The 23,517-nt window shown below is 51.6% G+C and overlaps 1 protein-coding gene across 1 annotated transcript in view; it reads left to right on the forward strand.

Annotated features, from left to right (window-relative positions):
• The window catches only part of tmem8b (transmembrane protein 8B), a 55,375-nt gene extending 41,821 nt beyond the window's left edge, over positions 1 to 13,554 (forward strand). The window contains exon 8 of the mRNA XM_041835939.1: positions 13,213 to 13,554. Coding sequence (XP_041691873.1) covers positions 13,213 to 13,554 — 342 coding nt within the window. The remainder of the gene's footprint in view (positions 1 to 13,212) is intronic.
• The last annotated feature ends 9,963 nt before the right edge of the window (positions 13,555 to 23,517 follow it).

Below are 23,517 nucleotides of genomic sequence, written 5' to 3' on the forward strand. Positions count from 1 at the left end.
TGACTCAGTTACACCAGCTCTGTCAGGAGGAATGGGCCAAAATCCACCCAACTTATTATGGGAAGCTTGTGGAAGGCCACCCGAAACGTTTGACCCAAGTTAATCAATTTAAAGGCAATGCTACCAAATACTAATTGAGTGTATGTCAACTTCTGACCCACTGGGAATGTGATGAAAGAAATAAAAGCTGAAATAAATCATTCTGTCTACTGTTATTCTGACATTTCACATTCTTAAAATAAAGTGGTGATCCTAACTGACCTAAAACAGGGAATTTTTACTAGGATTAAATGTCAGGAATTGTGAAAAACTGAGTTTAAATGTATTTGGCTAAGGTGAATGTAAACTTCCGACTTCAACTGTAGTTTACCTATAAAATGGTCTGATGGTGATGTGGATATACTCGAATACATATCCCAAATGAAATACATGATCTCACTCCAATACATTTTAATAGAAAGTTAGCAAAAATAGATAATATCTTGCTACCATGGAAATGTAAATACCTGTCAATTTGTGGAAAAATCACCCTGATTTAACTCTTTAGTATTATCCCAGTTGACCTATTTGCTTATGGTCTTGCCTACGCCTAGCGTACAGTTTTTTTTAATTATATGAGAAAAAATATTCCATTTTATTTGGAACGGCAAGCCAGACAAAATTAAACGGGCCTATTTTTATAATTAATATGAATTCGGAGGACAGAAATGTTTAAATATTAAAGCATTAGACCTATCACTAAAAGCTTCAGACATACAAAAGTTATACTTAAATCCAAACTGGTTCTCTAGCAAATTAGTAAGATTGTCTCACCCAATGTTCAAGAATGGCCTTTTTCTCTTTATTCAGATTACAACCTCTCACTTTCAGTTATTTGAAAAGGAAATCATCTACCAAATATCACTATTTCTAAAACAAGCCATAGAAAGTTGGTTGCAATTTCAATTTAATCCTCCAGAAACTACTAATTGATAAAAAAACATTTTTTTTGGGACAAAATGTTTAAAAAAGGTATAATCTTCGTAAATTATATCATCGGTAGGACTGGTGGAGTTATGTCGCACATGCAGCTAACAAAAACATATGGAAATGTCTGCTCTACCCAAAATTACAACCAAATAATATGCAGCATTACCTCAGAAATGGAAGAGGAAAGTGGAAGGGGGAAAAAGTAAGGAACTTGTCTGTCGGCCTTGCATTAAAGAACTTAATTGGTTAAAGAAAACTGTGATAAATAAAAAAGTATACCAGTTTAATTTAAGGACCAATGGATTGACAGCCATCCCATATAGATTGCAAAATAGCTCAAAAAAGCTCAATTTTAGTCTCATCTGACCAGAGTACCTTCTTCCATATGTTTGGGGAGTCTCCCACATGCCTTTTGGCGAACATCAAACGTGTTTGCTTATTTTTTTCTTTAAACAAAGGCTTTTTTCTGGCCACGCTTCCGTAATGCCCAGCTTTGTGGAGTGTACGGCTTAAAGTGGTCCTATGGACAGATACTCCAATCTCCGATGTGGTGCTTTGCAGCTCCTCGTGGCGACCCAGTGGTCTAAGGCACTGCATCGCAGTGCTAGCTGTGCCACTAGAGCTCCTGGTTCGAATCTCTGTCGTAGCCGGCCCATGGGGGAATGGCCGGCAGGGATGTAGCTCAGTTGGTAGAGCATGGCGTTTGCAACGCCAGGGTTGTGGGTTCAATTCCCAAGGGGGACCAGTATGAAAAATAAAAAAATAATGTATGCACTCACTAACTGTAAGTCGCTCTGGATAAGAGCGTCTGCTAAATGACTAAAATGTAAAAATGTTTTTTTTTTGTAGCTTGTTTTTGGACACAGGTCCAATATTTACCTGGAGTTAACCTTGCAGATAGCACTACTGGGTGATCTGAAAAGTCATAGTCAATCAATCAATAATATAATAATACTTTTAGCAAAAATGTTGATTTTCAATTTACAATCTGTAGATACAATGAGAATAGAAAGGTTCAGAACTTTTATAAAACATCACAGTACAGTTGAAAAATATATGGAAAATAGAAATCCAATATGGATGGTGTTAAGAGATAGATGGGTGGTGTTGAATGAAGTTGCACGGGACTAATTACAACTAACAAAAACTAATAACAACAAGAGAACTAATAATGTAAAGCATACTGTGTCCATAATAAGTATATAGGTTATAGGTTGAGAGCTTTTGTGAAAGAGCACAGTTAGAAAGATATGGCATATAGAAGCAAACTGGATGGACATCATGAAAATGATCGGAGAGGTTGAGGGTAGAGGAAGTTCAGGAGTAAAAACAAATAAAATAGAATTATTGTAAAATTGACTGTGTCCATAAAATGTATATAGTATGTATAAGCTGGAAGTAGAGGCCTAAGCATTGTTGTTCACTAGTTTACTCCAATTAGGGAAGGGATGGTGGGGTTGGAAAGTAATAAAGGGAAATATATATTTTTAAGGATATGTATGTGTATGTATAGTGGGGAGAACAAGTATTTGATACACTGCCGATTTTGCAGGTTTTCCTACTTACAAAGCATGTAGAGGTCTGTCATTTTTATCATAGGTACACTTCAACTGTGAGAGACGAATCTAAAACAAAAATCCAGAAAATGACATTTGTATGATTTTTAAGTAATTAATTTGCATTTTATTGCATGACATAAGTATTTGATCACATACCAACCAGTAAGAATTCCGGCTCTCACAGATCTGTTAGTTTTTCTTTAAGAAGCCCTCCTGTTCTCCACTCATTACCTGTTTTAACTGCACCTGTTTGAACTTGTTACCTGTATAAAAGACACCTGTCCACACACTCAATCAAACAGACTCCAACCTCTCCACAATGGCCAAGACCAGAGAGCTGTGTAAGGACATCAGGGATACAATTGTAGACCTGCACAAGGCTGGGATGGGCTACAGGACAATAGGCAAGCAGCTTGGTGAGAAGGCAACAACTGTTGGCGCAATTATTAGAAAATGGAAGAAGTTCAAGATGACGGTCAATCACCCTCGGTCTGGGGCTCCATGCAAGATCTCACCTCGTGGGGCATCAATGATCATGAGGAAGGTGAGGGATCAGCCCAGAACTACACGGCAGGACCTGGTCAATGACCCGGGACCACAGTCTCAAAGAAAACCATTAGTAACACACTACGCCGTCATGGATTAAAATCCTGCAGCGCACGCAAGGTCCCCCTGCTCAAGCCAGCGCATGTCCAGGCCTGTCTGAAGTTTGCCAATGACCGTCTGGTTGATCCAGAGGAGGAATGGGAGAAGGTCATGTGGTCTGATGAGACAAAAATAGAGCTTTTTGGTCTAAACTCCACTCGCCGTGTTTGGAGGAAGAAGAAGGATGAGTACAACCCCAAGAACACCATCCCAACCGTGAAGCATGGAGGTGGAAACATCATTCTTTGGGGATGCTTTTCTGCAAAGGGGACAGGACGACTGCACCGTATTGAGGGGAGGATGGATGGGGCCATGTATCGCGAGATCTTGGCCAACAACCTCCTTCCCTCAGTAAGAGCATTGAAGATGGGTCGTGGCTGGGTCTTCCAGCATGACAACGACCCGAAACACACAGCCAGGGCAACTAAGGAGTGGCTCCGTAAGAAGCATCTCAAGGTCCTGGAGTGGCCTAGCCAGACCTGAACCCAATATAACATCTTTGGAGGGAGCTGAAAGTCCGTATTGCCCAGCGACAGCCCCGAAACCTGAAAGATCTGGAGAAGGTCTGTATGGAGGAGTGGGCCAAAATCCCTGCTGCAGTGTGTGCAAACCTGGTCAAGACCTACAGGAAACGTATGATCTCTGTAATTGCAAACAAAGGTTTCTGTACCAAATATTAAGTTCTGCTTTTCTGATGTATCAAATACTTATGTCATGCAATAAAATGCAAATTAATTACTTAAAAATCATACAATGTGATTTTCTGGATTTTTTTTGATTCCGTCTCTCACAGTTTAAGTGTACCTATGATAAAAATTACAGACCTCTACATGCTTTGTAAGTAGGAAAACCTGCAAAATCGGCAGTGTATCAAATACTTGTTCTCCCCACTGTATATACAGTGAGGGAAAAAAGAATTTGATCCCCTGCTGATTTTGTATGTTTTCCCACTGACAAAGACAAAGACATGATCAGTCTATAGTTTTAATGGTAGGTTTATTTGAACAGTGAGAGACAACAAAAACATCCAGAAAAACGCATGTCAAAAATGTTATAAATGTATTTGCATTTTAATCATTCAGAGATCTGCAATAGTGTTCTGAACTTCTGTTTTTCGATACTGTGCACATAGTGAATTGGTAGCCTAGGAGACAACAGGCAAGATGACTTGGGTTTGTTAAAGGTCTGTTAGAGGACAGCCACCAAGGACAGACTGACAAAGCAGAGCCCATCTGTTAGAACAGTGTGTAGGTGATGAGGAGGTTGAGCCAAGGTAAAGGACTGTGTTTAACATGGAAAACATTTTCCTTTATTTCACTGCAAGGATTGAGTGCCGACCTTCCTCTTTTCATGAGGGACTATGTAGAAAAACACACAGAGAGAGAAAAGAGTTAACAGAAAAGTGCAAAGTATTCAGTGACAGGGACAGGCTCTCTGGTCTCTGGTCTCTACTTGGCTGATCTCAACAAGAACATCCTCACTTTTCATTCCACTTCTAACAGTTAGCAGAGATACATGTTTTAGTCTATGAATCCTATATGTGCTGAGAAGTTAAGTTTATAAACGAGAACATGCTCGATCCATTTGTGAACTAAACGTTGTCATCATAAATAGTTCATAACAAGGTCAACAAGCATTTCTGAAAGTGTATAAGCATATAATAAATGATCATTATATTCTGTAGTCACTGGGACCTAATGTTCTCCCAGTAGCAGCAACTAGTGTGATACTGAGACATGACCAAGATCACTGAGACCACTGAGACGGAGATGACTGAGACATGACCAAGATCACTGGACTGAGATGACTGAGACTTTGTATTATGTTTTTATTATGTGTTATTGATCCATGTCTTGTCTTGTTAATCATTGATAAAGCTTGTGTTGATAGAACAATGTCCCAACTTGGGATCAATAAAGAACTACACTACAATCTGACTGTGTGTGTGTCTCTGTGCATCTAACTGTCTGTCTCCCCCTCTCCCTCCCCCAACTGTCTGTCTCCCCCTCTCCCTCCCCCAACTGTCTGTCTCCCCCTCTCCCTCCCCCAACTGTCTGTCTCCCCCTCTCCCTCCCCCAACTGTCTAACTGTGTCTCTCCCTCCCCCAACTGTCTGTCTCCCCCTCTCCCTCCCCCAACTGTCTGTCTCCCCCTCTCCCTCCCCCAACTGTCTGTCTACCCCTCCCCCAACTGTCTGTCTCCCCTCTCCCTCCCCCCAACTGTCTGTCTCCCCTCTCCCTCCCCCCAACTGTCTGTCTACCCTCCCCCAACTGTCTGTCTCCCCCTCTCCCTCCCCCAACTGTCTAACTGTCTCCCCTCTCCTCCCCAACTGTCTAACTGTCTCCCCCTCTCCCTCCCCCAACTGTCTAACTGTCTCCCCCTCTCCCTCCTCCCAACTGTTCTCCCTCTCCCTCCCCCAACTGTCTAACTGTCTCCCCCTCTCCCTCCCCCAACTGTCTAACTGTCCCCCTCTCCCTCCCCCAACTGTCTAACTGTCTCCCCCCTCCCCCAACTGTCTGTTCCCCCTCTCCCCCCCCCAACTGTCTAACTGTCCCCCTCTCCCTCCCCCAACTGTTGTCTCCCCTCTCCCTCCCCCAACTGTCTGTGTCTCCCTCTCCCTCCCCCAACTGTCTAACTGCTCTCCCCCTCCCCCAACTGTCTAACTGTCTCCCCCTCCCCCAACTGTATGTCTCCCCCTCCCCCAACTGTCTGTCTACCCTTTCCCCAACTGTCTGTCCCCCCTCTCCCTCCCCCAACTGTCTAACTGTCCCCTCTCCCTCCCCCAACTGTCTGTGTCTCCCCTCTCCCTCCCCAACTGTCTGTGTCTCCCTCTCCCTCCCCCAACTGTCTGTGTCCCCTCTCCCTCCCCCAACTGTCTAACTGTCTCCCCTCTCCCTCCCCCAACTGTCTGTGTCTCCCCTCTCCCTCCCCCAACTGTCTGTGTCCCCCTCTCCCTCCCCCAACTGTCTGTGTCCCCCTCTCCCTCCCCCAACTGTCTGTGTCCCCCTCTCCCTCCCCCAACTGTCTAACTGTCTCCCCTCTCCCTCCCCCAACTGTCTGTGTCTCCCCTCTCCCTCCCCCAACTGTCTGTGTCCCCCCTCTCCCTCCCCCAACTGTCTGTGTCTCCCCTCTCCCTCCCCCAACTGTCTGTGTCCCCCTCTCCCTCCCCCAACTGTCTGTGTCCCCCTCTCCCTCCCCCAACTGTCTGTCTCCCCTCTCCCTCCCCCAACTGTCTGTGTCTCCCCTCTCCCTCCCCCAACTGTCTGTGTCTCCCTCTCCCTCCCCAACTGTCTGTGTCTCCCCTCTCCCTCCCCCAACTGTCTGTGTCCCCCCTCTCCCTCCACCAACTGTCTGTGTCTCCCCTCTCCCTCCCCCAACTGTCTGTGTCTCCCCTCTCCCTCCCCCAACTGTCTGTGTCTCCCCTCTCCCTCCCCCAACTGTCTGTGTCCCCCCTCTCCCTCCCCCAACTGTCTGTGTCCCCCTCTCCCTCCCCCAACTGTCTGTGTCCCCCTCTCCCTCCCCCCAACTGTCTAACTGTCTCCCCTCTCCCTCCCCCAACTGTCTGTGTCCCCCCTCTCCCTCCCCCAACTGTCTGTGTCCCCCCTCTCCCTCCCCCAACTGTCTGTGTCTCCCCTCTCCCTCCCCCAACTGTCTAACTGTGTCTCCCCCTCTCCCTCCCCCAACTGTCTGTGTCCCCCCCTCTCCCTCCCCAACTGTCTGTGTCTCCCCTCTCCCTCCCCAACTGTCTGTGTCCCCCCTCCCTCCCCTAACTGTCTGTGTCCCCCTCCCCTCCCCCAACTGTCTGTCTCCCCTCTCCCTCCCCCCAACTGTCTGTGTCTCCCCTCTCCCTCCCCCAACTGTCTGTGTCTCCCCTCTCCCTCCCCCAACTGTCTGTGTCCCCCTCTCCCTCCCCCAACTGTCTGTGTCTCCTCTCCCTCCCCCAACTGTCTGTGTCCCCTCCCCCTCCCCCAACTGTCTGTCTCCCCCTCTCCCTCCCCCAACTGTCTGTCTCCCCCTCTCCCTCCCCAACTGTCTGTGTCCCCCTCTCCCTCCCCCAACTGTCTGCCTCCTCTCCCTCCCCCAACTGTCTGTCTCCTCTCCCTCCCCCAACTGTCTGTGTCTCCCCTCCCCCTCCCCCAACTGTCTGTGTCCCCCTCTCCCTCCCCAACTGTCTAACTGTCCCCCTCTCCCTCCCCCAACTGTCTGTCTCCCCTCTCCCTCCCCAACTGTCTGTGTCCCCCCTCTCCCTCCCCCAACTGTCTAACTGTGTCTCCCCTCTCCCTCCCCCAACTGTCTGTCTCCCCTCTCCCTCCCCCAACTGTCTGTCTCCCCTCCCTCCCCCAACTGTCTGTGTCTCCCTCCCCCCCCCCCAACTGTCTGTGTCCCCCTCTCCCTCCCCCAACTGTCTAACTGTCCCCCCTCTCCCTCCCCCAACTGTCTGTGTCTCCCCTCTCCCTCCCCCAACTGTCTGTGTCTCCCCTCTCCCTCCCCCAACTGTCTGTGTCCCCCCTCTCCCTCCCCCCAACTGTCTGTGTCCCCCCTCTCCCTCCCCCAACTGTCTAACTGTCTCCCCCTCCCCCAACTGTCTGTGTCTCCCTCTCCCTCCCCAACTGTCTGTGTCTCCCCTCTCCCTCCCCCAACTGTCTGTCTCCCCTCTCCCTCCCCCAACTGTCTGTCTCCCCTCTCCTTCCCCAACTGTCTGTCTCCCCCTCTCCCTCCCCAACTGTCTGTGTCTCCCCCTCCCTCTCCCAACTGTCTGTGTCCCCCTCTCCCTCCCCCAACTGTCTGTCTCCCCTCTCCCTCCCCCAACTGTCTGTCTCCCCCTCTCCCTCCCCCAACTGTCTGTGTCTCCCCCCTCCCCCTCCCCCAACTGTCTGTGTCTCCCCTCTCCCTCCCCCAACTGTCTGTGTCTCCCCTCTCCCTCCCCCAACTGTCTGTCTCCCCTCTCCCTCCCCCAACTGTCTGTCCCCCCTCTCCCTCCCCCAACTGTCTGTGTCCCCCCTCTCCCTCCCCCAACTGTCTGTCCCCCTCTCCCTCCCCCAACTGTCTGTGTCTCCCCTCTCCCTCCCCCAACTGTCTAACTGTCCCCCTCTCCTTCCCCAACTGTCTGTGTCTCCCCTCTCCCTCCCCCAACTGTCTGTGTCCCCCTCTCCCTCCCCCAACTCTGTCTCCCCTCTCCCTCCCCCAACTGTCTGTCTCCTCTCCCTCCCCCAACTGTCTGTGTCCCCCCCTCTCCCTCCCCAACTGTCTAACTGTGTCCCCCTCTCCCTCCCCCAACTGTCTGTGTCTCCCCTCTCCCTCCCCTAACTGTCTGTCTCCCCCCTCCCCCCCCCCCAACTGTCTGTCCCCCCTCTCCCTCCCCCAACTGTCTGTCTCCCCTCTCCCTCCCCCCAACTGTCTGTCTCCCCTCTCCCTCCCCCAACTGTCTGTGTCCCCCTCTCCTCCCCCCAACTGTCTAACTGTGTCTCCCTCTCCCTCCCCCACCTGTCTGTGTCCCCCCTCTCCCTCCCCCAACTGTCTGTCTCCCCTCTCCCTCCCCCAACTGTCTGTGTCCCCCCTCTCCCTCCCCCAACTGTCTAACTGTCTCCCCCTCTCCCTCTCCCCAACTGTCTAACTGTCTCCCTCTCCTCCCCAACTGTCTGTCTCCCCTCCCCCAACTGTATGTCTCCCCCTCCCCCAACTGTCTGTCTCCCCCTTCCTCCCCCAACTGTCTGTCTCCCCTCTCCCTCCCCAACTGTCTAACTGTGTCCCCCCCTCTCCCTCCCCCAACTGTCTAACTGTCTCCCTCTCCCTCCCCCAACTGTCTGTCTCCCCCCTCCCCCAACTGTATGTCTCCCCCTCCCCCAACTGTCTGCCTCCCTCTCCCTCCCCCAACTGTCTGTCTCCCCTCTCCCTCCCCCAACTGTCTGTGTCCCCCCCTCTCCCTCCCCAACTGTCTAACTGTGTCCCCCCTCTCCCTCCCCCAACTGTCTAACTGTCTCCCCTCTCCCTCCCCCAACTGTCTGTCTCCCCCCCCCCCCCAACTGTATGTCTCCCCCTCCCCCAACTGTCTGTCTCCCCTCTCCCTCCCCTAACTGTCTGTCTCCCCCTCCCCTCCCCCAACTGTCTGTCTCCCCCTTCCTCCCCCAACTGTCTGTGTCTCCCTCCCTCCCCCAACTGTCTAACTGTGTCTCCCCTCTCCCTCCCCCAACTGTCTGTGTCCCCCCTCTCCCTCCCCCAACTGTCTGTCCCCCCCTCCCTCCCCCAACTGTCTGTCCCCCCTCTCCCTCCCCAACTGTCTGTCTCCCCTCTCCCTCCCCCAACTGTCTGTGTCTCCCTCTCCCTCCCCCAACTGTCTGTGTCTCCCCTCTCCCTCCCCCAACTGTCTGTGTCCCCCTCTCCCTCCCCAACTGTCTGTCCCCCTCTCCTTCCCCAACTGTCTGTCCCCCCTCTCCCTCCCCACCTGTCTGTCCCCCCTCTCCCTCCCCCAACTGTCTGTCTCCCCTCTCCCTCCCCCAACTGTCTGTGTCTCCCCTCTCCCTCCCCCAACTGTCTGTGTCTCCCCTCTCCCTCCCCCAACTGTCTGTGTCTCCCCTCTCCTCCCCCAACTGTCTGTGTCTCCCCTCTCCCTCCCCAACTGTCTGTGTCTCCCTCTCCCTCCCCCAACTGTCTGTCTCCCCTCTCCCTCCCCCCAACTGTCTGTGTCCCCCTCTCCCCTCCCCAACTGTCTGTGTCCCCCCTCTCCCTCCCCCAACTGTCTGTCTCCCCTCTCCCTCCCCCAACTGTCTGTCCCCCTCTCCCTCCCCCAACTGTCTAACTGTCCCCCCTCTCCCTCCCCCAACTGTCTGTGTCTCCCCCTCTCCCTCCCCCAACTGTCTGTGTCTCCCCTCTCCCTCCCCCAACTGTCTGTGTCCCCCCTCTCCCTCCCCCAACTGTCTGTGTCCCCCCTCTCCCTCCCCCAACTGTCTAACTGTCTCCCCCTCCCCCAACTGTCTGTGTCTCCCCTCTCCCTCCCCCAACTGTCTGTGTCTCCCCTCTCCCTCCCCCAACTGTCTGTCTCCTCTCCCTCCCCCAACTGTCTGTCTCCCCTCTCCCTCCCCCAACTGTCTGTCTCCCCCCTCTCCCTCCCCCAACTGTCTGTGTCTCCCCCCTCCCCTCCCCCAACTGTCTGTGTCCCCCCTCTCCCTCCCCCAACTGTCTGTCTCCCCTCTCCCTCCCCCAACTGTCTGTCTCCCCCTCTCCCCTCCCCCAACTGTCTGTGTCTCCCCCCTCCCCTCCCCCAACTGTCTGTGTCTCCCCTCTCCCTCCCCCAACTGTCTGTGTCTCTCCCCTCTCCCTCCCCCAACTGTCTGTCTCCCTCTCCCTCCCCAACTGTCTGTCCCCCTCTCCCTCCCCCAACTGTCTGTGTCCCCCCTCTCCCTCCCCAACTGTCTGTCCCCCTCTCCCTCCCCAACTGTCTGTGTCTCCCTCTCCCTCCCCCAACTGTCTAACTGTCCCCCCTCTCCCTCCCCCAACTGTCTGTGTCTCCCTCTCCCTCCCCCAACTGTCTGTGTCCCCCCTCTCCCTCCCCCAACTCTGTCTCCCTCTCCCTCCCCCAACTGTCTGTCTCCCCTCTCCCTCCCCCAACTGTCTGTGTCCCCCCCCCTCTCCCTCCCCCAACTGTCTAACTGTGTCCCCCTCTCCCTCCCCCCAACTGTCTGTGTCTCCCCTCTCCCTCCCCTAACTGTCTGTCTCCCCCTCCCCCTCCCCCAACTGTCTGTCCCCCTCTCCCTCCCCCAACTGTCTGTCTCCTCTCCCTCCCCCAACTGTCTGTCTCCCTCTCCCTCCCCCAACTGTCTGTGTTCCCCCTCTCCCTCCCCCAACTGTCTAACTGTGTCTCCCCTCTCCCTCCCCCAACTGTCTGTGTCCCCCCTCTCCCTCCCCCAACTGTCTGTCTCCCCTCTCCTCCCCCAACTGTCTGTGTCCCCCCCTCTCCCTCCCCCAACTGTCTAACTGTGTCCCCCCTCTCCCTCCCCCAACTGTCTAACTGTCTCCCCTCTCCCTCCCCCAACTGTCTGTCTCCCCCTCCCCCAACTGTATGTCTCCCCTCCCCCAACTGTCTGTCTCCCCCTTCCTCCCCAACTGTCTGTCTCCCCTCTCCCTCCCCAACTGTCTAACTGTGTCCCCCCTCTCCCTCCCCCCAACTGTCTAACTGTCTCCCCTCTCCCTCCCCCAACTGTCTGTCTCCCCCTCCCCCAACTGTATGTCTCCCCTCCCCCAACTGTCTGCCTCCCTCTCCCTCCCCCAACTGTCTGTCTCCCCTCTCCCTCCCCCAACTGTCTGTGTCCCCCCTCTCCCTCCCCCAACTGTCTAACTGTGTCCCCCCTCTCCCTCCCCCAACTGTCTAACTGTCTCCCCTCTCCCTCCCCCAACTGTCTGTCTCCCCCTCCCCCAACTGTATGTCTCCCCCTCCCCCAACTGTCTGTCTCCCCTCTTCCTCCCCCAACTGTCTGTCTCCCCCCCTCCTCCCCCAACTGTCTGTCTCCCCCTTCCTCCCCCAACTGTCTGTGTCTCCCTCCCCCTCCCCCAACTGTCTAACTGTGTCTCCCCTCTCCTTCCCCCAACTGTCTGTGTCCCCCTCTCCCTCCCCCAACTGTCTGTGTCCCCCTCTCCCTCCCCCAACTGTCTGTCCCCCCTCTCCCTCCCCCAACTGTCTGTCCCCCCTCTCCCTCCCCCAACTGTCTGTCTCCCTCTCCCTCCCCCAACTGTCTGTGTCTCCCCTCTCCCTCCCCCAACTGTCTGTGTCTCCCCTCTCCCTCCCCCAACTGTCTGTGTCCCCCCTCTCCCTCCCCAACTGTCTGTCCCCCCTCTCCCTCCCCAACTGTCTGTCCCCCCTCTCCCTCCCCAACTGTCTGTCCCCCCTCTCCCTCCCCCAACTGTCTGTCTCCCCTCTCCCTCCCCCAACTGTCTGTGTCTCCCTCTCCCTCCCCCAACTGTCTGTGTCTCCCCTCTCCCTCCCCCAACTGTCTGTGTCTCCCCTCTCCCTCCCCCAACTGTCTGTGTCTCCCCTCTCCCTCCCCAACTGTCTGTGTCTCCCCTCTCCCTCCCCCAACTGTCTGTCTCCCCTCTCCCTCCCCCAACTGTCTGTGTCCCCCCTCTCCCTCCCCCAACTGTCTGTGTCCCCCCTCTCCCTCCCCCAACTGTCTGTCTCCCCTCTCCCTCCCCCAACTGTCTGTCCCCCCTCTCCCTCCCCCAACTGTCTGTCCCCCCTCTCCCTCCCCCAACTGTCTGTCTCCCCTCTCCCTCCCCCCAACTGTCTGTCCCCCTCTCCCTCCCCCAACTGTCTGGCTCCCCTCTCCCTCCCCAACTGTCTGTGTCTCCCCTCCCTCTCCCCCAGCTGTCTGTGTCTCCCCTCTCCCTCCCCCAACTGTCTGTGTCCCCCCTCTCCCTCCCCCAACTGTCTGTGTCCCCCCTCTCCCTCCCCCAACTGTCTGTGTCCCCCCTCTCCCTCCCCCAACTGTCTGTGTCCCCCCTCTCCCTCCCCCAACTGTCTGTGTCTCCTCTCTCCCTCCCCCAACTGTCTGTCTCCCCTCTCCCTCCCCCAACTGTCTGTGCCCCCCCTCTCCCTCCCCCAACTGTCTGTCTCCCCTCTCCCTCCCCCAACTGTCTGTCTCCCCTCTCCCTCCCCCAACTGTCTGTGTCTCCCCCTCTCCCTCCCCCAACTGTCTAACTGTCTCCCCTCTCCCTCCCCCAACTGTCTAACTGTCTCCCCTCTCCCTCCCCCAACTGTCTGTGTCTCCCCTCTCCCTCCCCCAACTGTCTAACTGTCCCCCTCTCCCTCCCCCAACTGTCTGTGTCTCCCCTCTCCCTCCCCCAACTGTCTGTGTCTCCCCTCTCCCTCCCCCAACTGTCTGTGTCCCCCCTCTCCCTCCCCCAACTGCCTGTGTCTCCCCTCTCCCTCCCCCAACTGTCTGTCTCCCCCCTTCCCCAACTGTCTAACTGTCTCCCCTCCCCCACCTATCTAACTGTGTCTCCCCCCTCTCCCCCACCTATCTAACTGTGTCTCCCCCCTGCCCCTCCAGACGGTGCGTACAGTGCGACGGCGGCGCTGTTACCCTCCAACCTGGAAGCGCTGGGTGTTCTTTCTGTTCCCGGGGACGATGATCGCCGTTTCAGCCGTGGCGCTCTATGCCTTCGTTGAGACAGAGGACAACTACTTCTACATACACTCTATCTGGCACATGTTGATCGCAGGCAGCGTGGGCTTCCTGCTCCCGCCCCGCGCCAAGTCCCACGCCAAGGTCACGCCTCTGAAACGTCGGAGGGGGTGTGGCTACCAGCTGTGCGTCAACGAGCATGAGGAGATGGGATTGGTGGATCCGGTCCCTGCCATAGTCGCTATCAATAGTATTAGTATCAGCTGATACCTGAGATTACTAACTCTGACTGACTGTACCAGCTGAGGATAGGTTCTAGCACCTACTGACTGACTGTACCAGCTGGAAATGGGATCTAGCACCTACTGACTGACTGTACCAGCTGAGGATGGGATCTAGCACCTACTGACTGACTGTACCAACTGAGGATGGGATCTAGCACCTACTGACTGACTGTACCAGCTGAGGATAGGATTTAGCACCTACTGACTGACTGTACCAACTGAGGATGGGATCTAGCACCTACTGACTGACTGTACCACCTGAGGATGGGATCTAGCACCTACTGACTGACTGTACCAACTGAGGATGGGATCTAGCACCTACTGACTGACTGTACCACCTGAGGATGGGGTCTAGCACCTACTGACTGACTGTACCAACTGGGGATGGGATCTAGCACCTACTGACTGACTGTACCACCTGAGGATGGGGTCTAGCACCTACTGATTGACTGTACCAACTGGGGATGGGATCTAGCACCTACTGATTGACTGTACCAACTGGGGATGGGGTCTAGCACCTACTGACAGACTGTACCAACTGAGGATGGGATCTAGCACTAACTCTGACAGACTGTACCAGCTGAGGATGGGATCTAGCACTAACTCTGACTGACTGTACCAGCTGAGGATGGGATCTAGCACTAACTCTGACTGACTGTACCAGCTGAGGATGGGTTCTAGCACTAACTCTGACTGACTGTACCAGCTGAGGATGGGATCTAACACTAACTCTGACTGACTGTACCAGCTGACCATGGGAAGGGATATTACACCTACTAACTGTCTTACTGACTGACTTTTTGTCTGACTTAATTACTTACTTTCTTACTGGCTGGCTGACTGGCTGGCTGGCTGGCTGGCTGGCTGGCTGGCTGGCTGGCTGGCCGACTGGCTGGCTGGCCGACTGGCTGGCTGGCTGGCCGACTGGCTGGCTGGCCGACTGGCTGGCTGGCTGGCCGACTGGCTGGCTGGCTGGCTGGCTGACTGGCTGACTGGCTGACTGACTGAGTGTCCTTCCATTGCCTTCTCTCCCCGGGGATTCAGACGGGAAAACAAAGCCAGAGAACTTGAACCAACTGTAATGTAACTAGTTAAAGCAGGCGACACACTTGAGTTTGTCTGTCTGTCATGATTATTCAATACTACCGTAATGAATCGTACTACTCTGTTGATATTGTTGGAGTTGTGAGCGTACAGGACAGTGAGAGGCTGTTGTTTGTGGATGCTGTACTTTTTAAAGACGAAGCCCGAGAACACTGCTGCTACCTGACGGTGACTATAACATCAGGTCTGTACGGTGCCCATATTAGGACTGTCAGTCTCAGCGGACGTTATTAAGTCCTGGGAAGACTGAGGATGACCTATTATAGACACCATAGGTGAGTTATTTAATGATGGTTATTATGTGAGTTATTTAATGATGGTTATTATGTGAGTTATTTAATGATGGTTATTATGTGAGTTATTTAATGATGGTTATTATGTGAGTTTTTTAATGATGGGCTGCGTTCCAAGTGGTACCCTATTCCCTTTGTAGTGCACTACTCTAGACCAGAGCCTGGTGAAAAGTAGTGCACTATATAGGGAATAGGGTGCCATTCTCTGATCTAAAGTAGTGCACTATATAGGGAATAGGGTGCCATTCTCCGGTCAAGAGTAGTGCACTATATAGGGAATAGGGTGCCATTCTCTGGTCTAAAGTAGTGCACTATATAGGGAATAGGGTGCCATTCTCTGGTCTAAAGTAGTGCACTATATAGGGAATAGGGTGCCATTCTCTGGTCTAAAGTAGTGCACTATATAGGGAATAGGGTACCATTCTCTGGTCTAAAGTAGTGCACTATATAGGGAATAGGGTGCCATTCTCTGGTCTAAAGTAGTGCTCTATATAGGGAATAGGGTGCCATTCTCTGGTCTAAAGTAGTGCACTATATAGGGAATAGGGTGCCATTCTCTGGTCTAAAGTAGTGCACTATAGAGGGAATAGGGTGCCATTCTCTGGTCTAAAGTAGTGCACTATATAGGGAATAGGGTGCCACTTGGCCAGCCATGGTCTTCCTCCTGAATCTGTTGTTTGTGAACACAGAGGGGAAACAACAGGGAAGACATTCATGTAACAAGGACACAGTTTTTATTCTTTTTCAACATAATATATTTTGCACTGAGACACAAAAATGTTATAATACTGTACATTTTTCTAGATGCGTGTATAAAGCCTCACCGGTGCCACATAGTTCAAATGTATAAAATATTGTTGTACTGTGGAATGTTAATAGACTGTTTTTGGATTGCAATGTATCGCCTTTACACACAGTCTGCTGGTTGTCAACACTACAGGCCATAAAGGAGGGGCAGCAGACTGCCATAGAACTACAGGCCATAAAGGAGGGGCAGCAGACTGCCACAGAACTACAGGCCATAAAGGAGGGGCAGCAGACTGCCACATAACTACAGGTCATAAAGGAGGGGCAGCAGACTGCCACATAACTACAGGTCATAAAGGGAGGGGCAGCAGACTGCCACAGAACTACAGGCCATAAAGGAGGGGCAGCAGACTGCCACAGAACTACAGGTCATAAAGGAGGGGCAGCAGACTGCCACATAACTACAGGTCATAAAGGAGGGGCAGCAGACTGCCACAGAACTACAGGCCATAAAGGAGGGGCAGCAGACTGCCACAGAACTACAGGCCATAAAGGAGGGGCAGCAGACTGCCACATAACTACAGGCCATAAAGGAGGGGCAGCAGACTGCCATAGAACTACAGGCCATAAAGGAGGGGCAGCAGACTGCCATAGAACTACAGGCCATAAAGGAGGGGCAGCAGACTGGCCTCAGACAGATTAAAAAGAAAAGGAGAGTCTCCACTCTAGGAGCTCATATGCAATAATTTAATATCCTAATAACCAACGTTTCCACAGACAAGCCGTCTTCATCAGGGTATAATGACAAACACTGAGGGTCACTAGTTTATATAGTGTCAAAGGACACACGCAGGTGTCTGTAATCATGGCCGGGTGTGGTCTGATATCATTGGTTAATTCACAGATAAACAGAACATACATAAAACATGAATAGATAGCATACATTTACATTACATTTACGTCATTTAGCAGACGATCTTATCCAGAGCGACTTACAAATAGGTGCATTCACCTTATAGCCAGTGGTTTTTTTGGGGGGGGTTGGAGTAAGGGTGCGGAGGACGTGAGAGAACTTGGGAAGGTTGAATACCAGACGGGCTGCGGCATTCTGGATGAGTTGTAGGGGTTTAATGGCACAGGCAGGGAGCCCAGCCAACAGCGAGTTGCAGTAATCCAGACGGGAGATGACAAGTGCCTGGATTAGGACCTGTGCCGCTTCCTGTGTAAGGCAGGGTCGTACTCTCCGACGGTTGTAGAGCATGAACCTACAGGATCGGGTCACCGCCTTGATGTTAGCGGAGAACGACAGGGTGTTGTCCAGGGTCACGCCAAGGCTCTTTGCACTCTGGGAGGAGGACACAACGGAGTTGTCAACCGTGATGGCGAGATCATGGAACAGGCAGTCCTTCCCCGGGAGGAAGAGCAGCTCCGTCTTGCCAAGGTTCAGCTTGAGGTGGTGATCCGTCATCCACACTGATATGTCTGCCAGACATGAAGAGATGCGATTCGCCACCTGGTTATCAGAAGGGGGAAAGGAGAAGATTAGTTGTGTGTCGTCAGCGTAGCAATGATAGGAGAGGCCATGTGAGGATATGACAGAGCCAAGTGACTTGGTGTATAGCGAGAATAGGAGAGGGCCTAGAACTGAGCCCTGGGGGACACCAGTGGTGAGAGCACGTGGTGCGGAGACAGCTTCGCCACGCCACTTGGTAGGAGCGACCGGTCAGGTAGGACGCAATCCAAGAGTGAGCCGCGCCGGAGATGCCCAGCTCGGAGAGGGTGGAGTGGAGGATCTGATGGTTCACAGTATCAAAGGCAGCAGACAGGTCTAGAAGGACAAGAGCAGAGGAGAGAGAGTTAGCTTTAGCAGTGCGGAGAGCCTCCGTGACACAGAGAAGAGCAGTCTCAGTTGAATGACCAGTCTTGAAACCTGACTGGTTTGGATCAAGAAGGTCATTCTGAGAGAGATAGCAAGAGAGTTTGCTAAAGACGGCACGCTCAATAGTTTTGGAGAGAAAAGAAAGAAGGGATACTGGTCTGTAGTTGTTGACATCAGAGGGATCGAGTGTTGGTTTTTTGAGAAGGGGTGCAACTCTCGCTCTCTTGAAGACGGAAGGGACATAGCCAGCGGTCAAGGATGAGTTGATCAGCGAGGTGAGGTAAGGGAGAAGGTCACCGGAGATGGTCTGGAGAAGAGAGGAGGGGATAGGGTCAAGCGGGCAGGTTGTTGGGCGGCCTGCCGTCACAAGTTGCAAGATTTTATCTGGAGAGAGAGGGGAGAAAGAAGTCAAAGCATAGGGTAGGGCAGTGTGAGCAGGACCAGCAGTGTCATTTGACTTAACAAACGAGGATCGGATGTCGTCAACCTTCTTTTTCAAAATGGTTGACGAAGTCATCCACAGAGAGGGGAGGGGGGGGATTCAGCAGGGAGGAGAATGTGGCAAAGAGCTTCCTAGGGTTAGAGGCAGATGCTTGGAATTTAGAGTGGTAGAAAGTGGCCTTAGCAGCAGAAACAGATGAAGAAAATGTAGAGAGGAGGGAGTGAAAAGATGCCAGGTCCGCAGGGAGTCTAGTTTTTTTCCATTTCCGCTCAGCTGCCCGGAGCTCTGTTCTGTGAGCTCGCAACGAGTCATCAAGCCACGGAGCTGGAGGGGAGGACCGAGCCGGCCGGGGGGATAGGGGACATAGAGAGTCAAAGGATGCAGAAAGGGAGGAGAGGAGGGTTGAGGAGGCAGAATCAGGAGATTGGAGGGAGAAGGATTGAGCAGAGGGAAGAGATGATAGGATGGAAGAGGAGAGAGTAGCGGGAGAGAGAGAGCAAAGGTTGCGACGGCGCATTACCATCTGTGTAGGGGCAGAGTGAGTAGTGTTGGAGAGAGAAAAGGATACAAAGTAGTGGTCGGAGACTTGGAGGGGAGTTGCAGTGAGATTAGTAGAACAACAGCATCTAGTAAAGATGAGGTCAAGCGTATTGCCTGCCTTGTGAGTAGGGGAGGACGGTGAGAGGGTGAGGTCAAAAGAGGAGAGGAGTGGAAAGAAGGAGGCAGAGAGAAATGAGTCAAATGTAGACGTAGGGAGGTTGAAATCCCCCAGAACTGTGAGGGGTGAGCCATCCTCAGGAAAGGAACTTATCAAGGCGTCAAGCTCATTGATGAACTCTCCAAGGGAACCTGGAGGGCGATAGATGGCAAGGATATTAAGCTTAAATGGGCTAGTGACTGTGACAGCATGGAATTCAAATGAGGAGATAGACAGATGGGTCAGGGGAAAAATTGAGAATGTCCACTTGGGAGAGATGAGGATTCCTGTGCCACCACCCCGCTGACCAGATGCTCTCGGGGTATGCGAGAACACATGGTCAGACGAGGAGAGAGCAGCAGGAGTAGCAGTGTTTTCAGTGGTAATCCATGTTTCCGTCAGCGCCAAGAAGTCGAGGGACTGGAGGGTAGCATAGGCTGAGATGAATTCTGCCTTGTTGGCAGCAGAACGGCAGTTCCAGAGGCTGCCTGAGACCTGGAACTCCACGTGGGTCGTGCGTGCAGGGACCATCAGGTTAGAGAGGCAGCAGCCACGCAGTGTGAGGCGTTTGTGTAGCCTGTGCGGAGAGGAGAGAACAGGGATAGGCAGAGGCATAGTTGACAGGCTGCAGCAGATGGCTACAATAATGCAGAGGAGATCGGAATGAAATGAACTAAACATCTGGGAAAGGAGAGAGCGGGGCCTCCCTCACCACAACTCCCAAATATAACTCTCCCAACTTCCACCTCAGAAACTATAATTGTTGTAAACTACAGCGGTTCAATGTTTTCTAGGAATAGACTAACTTAGTTTATTCAGCTAGCTAACTAGGTGCAGTATTATTCCGTGAGAAATGTCCGGGCACCTCGTCATAAGACGCTACAGCCAGCTAGCATGCCAGACTCCAACAACACGGTTTAGCACCAATACTCGGCGACAACAAACCACCAGTGTATCAACACGCAAGCAGATCGTTCGTGTCCATGTCTAACGTTGTGGGTTAGTCCCGACAGCTTGAGCGAGTCCGTCGTCAACTTATTCAGCCAGTTAGTTAGCTAGAATAGTTAGCAAACTAGCTAGCCATTGCTTTCAGACAAAGAAGAACCCCTCCTTTCACGGCACGAACACACAGAGAGAGCCAAACTAACGTTAACTAGTCACCCATGTTCCGAATTCCTTGAACGACTCGGGCTATCAATATGTAAAAAACAAAACACAAGTGTAGGTTATGACTTACCCCTAGCAGCTACTGTTAGCTAGCCAAGTGCAAAGCTAGCCACTGAATTAACTCAGCCAGTTCGCGTCTGTTCGCTCGGTCGTTCCAGCTATTGTTTACTAGTAGCTATCCAGGTAGCAACAATCTAGCTAAATTTCAAGCACAGTAGCCACTTGCTACCTTGCGTTAACGGTTCAGACAATGAGGTTAGAAAACAGCTGAATGGTAGGCATTATTATATGTAATTATTGTAGGCAGCCAGCTGGCGTAAATACAGGCACTCTCAGGCGTGAAACAACTATACCGTTGCTAATAGCTACTCGCCAGCCAGTCCAGGTGGTGAGTTAGCTAGCTAGCTAGCTTCGTGCTACACCCGGCACAGCCGAATACAATACAATACTAACCTACAATAATTACATACAACAACCCACGATAACTACCTACAATACCTAACTACAATCTAAATACATAGTTTAAGCCTTACTCGACAAAGCCCAAGCTATGTATAAAGCCAAGCTTACCCGACGCCAAGCTTACCCGACGACCTCCTCCTTCCTCACAGCATAACGATCATAGATACAACTTGGCTACATAGGCCCACAACATTTACAATGAATAGCAAAATCACAATAATCACAAGAATGGCTTCAGATCCAAGTCTACGTTGAGACCGAAGGGAGCAAGGGTCTTTAAATTAAAGATCCAGGCAGCCTCTCATTTTAACAATAAGTTGTCGAGGTCACCCCCTCTCCTAGGGAGGGTGACATGTTCGATGCCGATATAACGTAGGGACGGAATAGTGGTTCGCTTCCAGAAAGTGGGCCGCGACTGGGCATGTCGGGTTTTGGCACCAAATGGTGCTACGATGCTCCGAGATAATGTTCTATACACTGATCTTTACAGGAAACCTACTGATCTTAACAGTTTGTTAAGGGCTGATAGTTGTCACTCGCTTCCCTTGAAAAACAGTTTGCAATTCAGCCAATTCTGTCAAATCAAAATAATTTGCAAAAAACAATCAGATTTCGACAGAAATATGGCTGAGACGCAAAGAAAATTAAAGGAGAGGGGGTACAAAAATTGTCAGATTAATACTGCCATTGAGAAAATTCAAAACAAATCGAGACCTGATCTCTTTCAAGGACAGTCTCGCAAAAAAATGCTCTGAACAAATTAAGGGAATCGTTCACAAACATTGGCACATTCTAAGATCCGATGACATTATCGGTAATGTGTTTTCGTACACTCCCTTGGTCGTATTCTCGCAGGGCAGAAATCTCAGAGATCAATTGGTAAACTCTGATTTACCACCTCTAAATATCCCTGCACAACATCTATTTGCGCCTCTACCGGATGGAAACTACAAGTGTAACGGCTGCGCTCAATGCAATGGCACTTACAAATGTAGATCCTTCAAACACCCCCAAACAGGGAAACAGATCCCAATCAAAGGTGTTATTACGTGCTCCACTAAGGCAGTTATTTATCTTATAATTTGTCCTTGCGGTAAACATTATGAGGGTAAAACAAAGCGCGAATTAAAAGTACGAATCTCGGAACATCGTAGCACCATTAGGTGCAAAAACTCGACATACCCAGTCGCGGCCCACTTTTTGGAAGCGAACCACTCTATTTCGCCCCTACGTTATATCGGCATCGAACATGTCACCCTCCCCAGGAGAGGGGGTGACCTCGACAACTTATTGTTAAAACGAGAGGCTGCCTGGATCTTTAATTTAAAGACCCTTGCTCCCTTCGGTCTCAACGTAGACTTTGATCTGAAGCCATTCTTGTGATTATTGTGATTTTGCTATTCATAGTAAATGTTTGTGGGCCGATGGAGCCAAGTTGTATCTATGATCGTATGCTATCCATGTTTTATGTATGTTCTGTTTATCTGTGAATTAACCAATGATATCAGGCCACACCCGGCCATGATTACAGACACCTGTGTGTGTCCTTTGACACTATATAAACTAGTGACCCTCAGTGTTTGTCATTATACCCTGATGAAGACGGCTTTTCTGTCGAAACGTTGGTTATTAGGATATTAAATGATTGCATCGGAGTTCCTAGAGTGTGCGGCTATCCTTTTATTTTTCAAGTGTGCTACTCCGCCAGCCAGCACCTCTCCTAAATATGTGTGCATTTCTTTCGCCTCCAGATTACTCAGAAAGATACAGGCCTCAGACAGATACAGGCCTCAGAAAGATACAGGCCTCAGAAAGATACAGGCCTCAGAAAGATACAGGCCTCAGAAAGATACAGGCCTCAGACAGATACAGGCCTCAGACAGATACAGGCCTCAGAAAGATACAGGCCTCAGACAGATACAGGCCTCAGACAGATACAGGCCTCAGAAAGATACAGGCCTCAGACAGATACAGGCCTCAGACAGATACAGGCCTCAGACAGATACAGGCCTCAGACAGATACAGGCCTCAGACAGATACAAGCCTCAGACAGATACAGGCCTCAGACAGATGAAGGCCATTTACAGAGGGGCCAGCTGATAGTCAAAGCTAAAGAGGCCATATATAGAAAGGCAGCTGCCATAGATCTGTAGTAAGGCCATAGAGGGGCAGCTGACTGCCATAGAGCTGATTGTTTGTAGCTATGTGAAGACCATCGAGCTGTAGTAATGCTATGTAAAGGGACAGCTGATTGTTTGTAGCTATGTGAATGCCATAGATCTGTAGTAATGCTATGTAAAGGGGTAGCTGATTGTTTGTCCACGTAGCCACAGTATAGCCATGATGGTTGCTACAGTAAGTGATCAGGCCATAGAGATGCTAGACATAAGGACATGTGGTTGACCAGTAGAGAGACAGATGATTGACCGTAGTTACAGAGAGGGGGCAGCTGAAAGCTACAGAAAGCCAAAAAAACTTTACTCCAGAGATATCACAATAAGACCTCAAACTTCCTGTTGTTACAGCCAGGACCTGTTCTACACTGGATGCAGATCATTCACTACTAATAAATGTTTTCTTTTTTTCTGTCCACAATGACATTTGTTTTATTTGTTTCCGTGGCTCTTAATGTGGAATGAGTTGGGGAAGCGGCAAACACAGATATATTTCGGTAGCTGGTATAATGGAAGTCAGCAGACCACAAACATCAACACAGAAGAGGAGAGGAGGGGAGAGGAGGGTTGAGGGGAGGAGGAGAGAGGGGGAGGAGGAGAGAGGGGGAGGAGAGGAGAGGAGAGGAGGAGAGGAGAGGAGAGGAGGGTTGAGGGGAGGAGGAGAGAGGGGGAGGAGGAGAGAGGGGAGGAGGAGAGGAGAGGAGAGGGGAGAGGAGAGGAGAGGAGGGTTGAGGGGAGGAGGAGAGAGGGGAGGAGGAGAGGGGGGGAGGAGGGTTGAGGGGAGGAGGAGAGGGGGGAGGAGGAGAGAGAGAGAGAGAGAGAGAGAGAGAGAGAGCTCAAAGACATTGCTCCTGCATTTTTAACAAAAAATATAGATTTAGAGTTAGATAAAGTAGGATTTTTTGGCAGGGACATATACAGGATGCTACCCTCCACAACATAACCTTCATTCCAAACCAAAACTCCAAACCTACAACCTGA

The sequence above is a fragment of the Coregonus clupeaformis genome, unplaced genomic scaffold (genome assembly GCF_020615455.1).
Source record: "Coregonus clupeaformis isolate EN_2021a unplaced genomic scaffold, ASM2061545v1 scaf0002, whole genome shotgun sequence".
In the NCBI taxonomy this organism is placed as follows: Eukaryota; Metazoa; Chordata; class Actinopteri; order Salmoniformes; family Salmonidae; genus Coregonus; species Coregonus clupeaformis.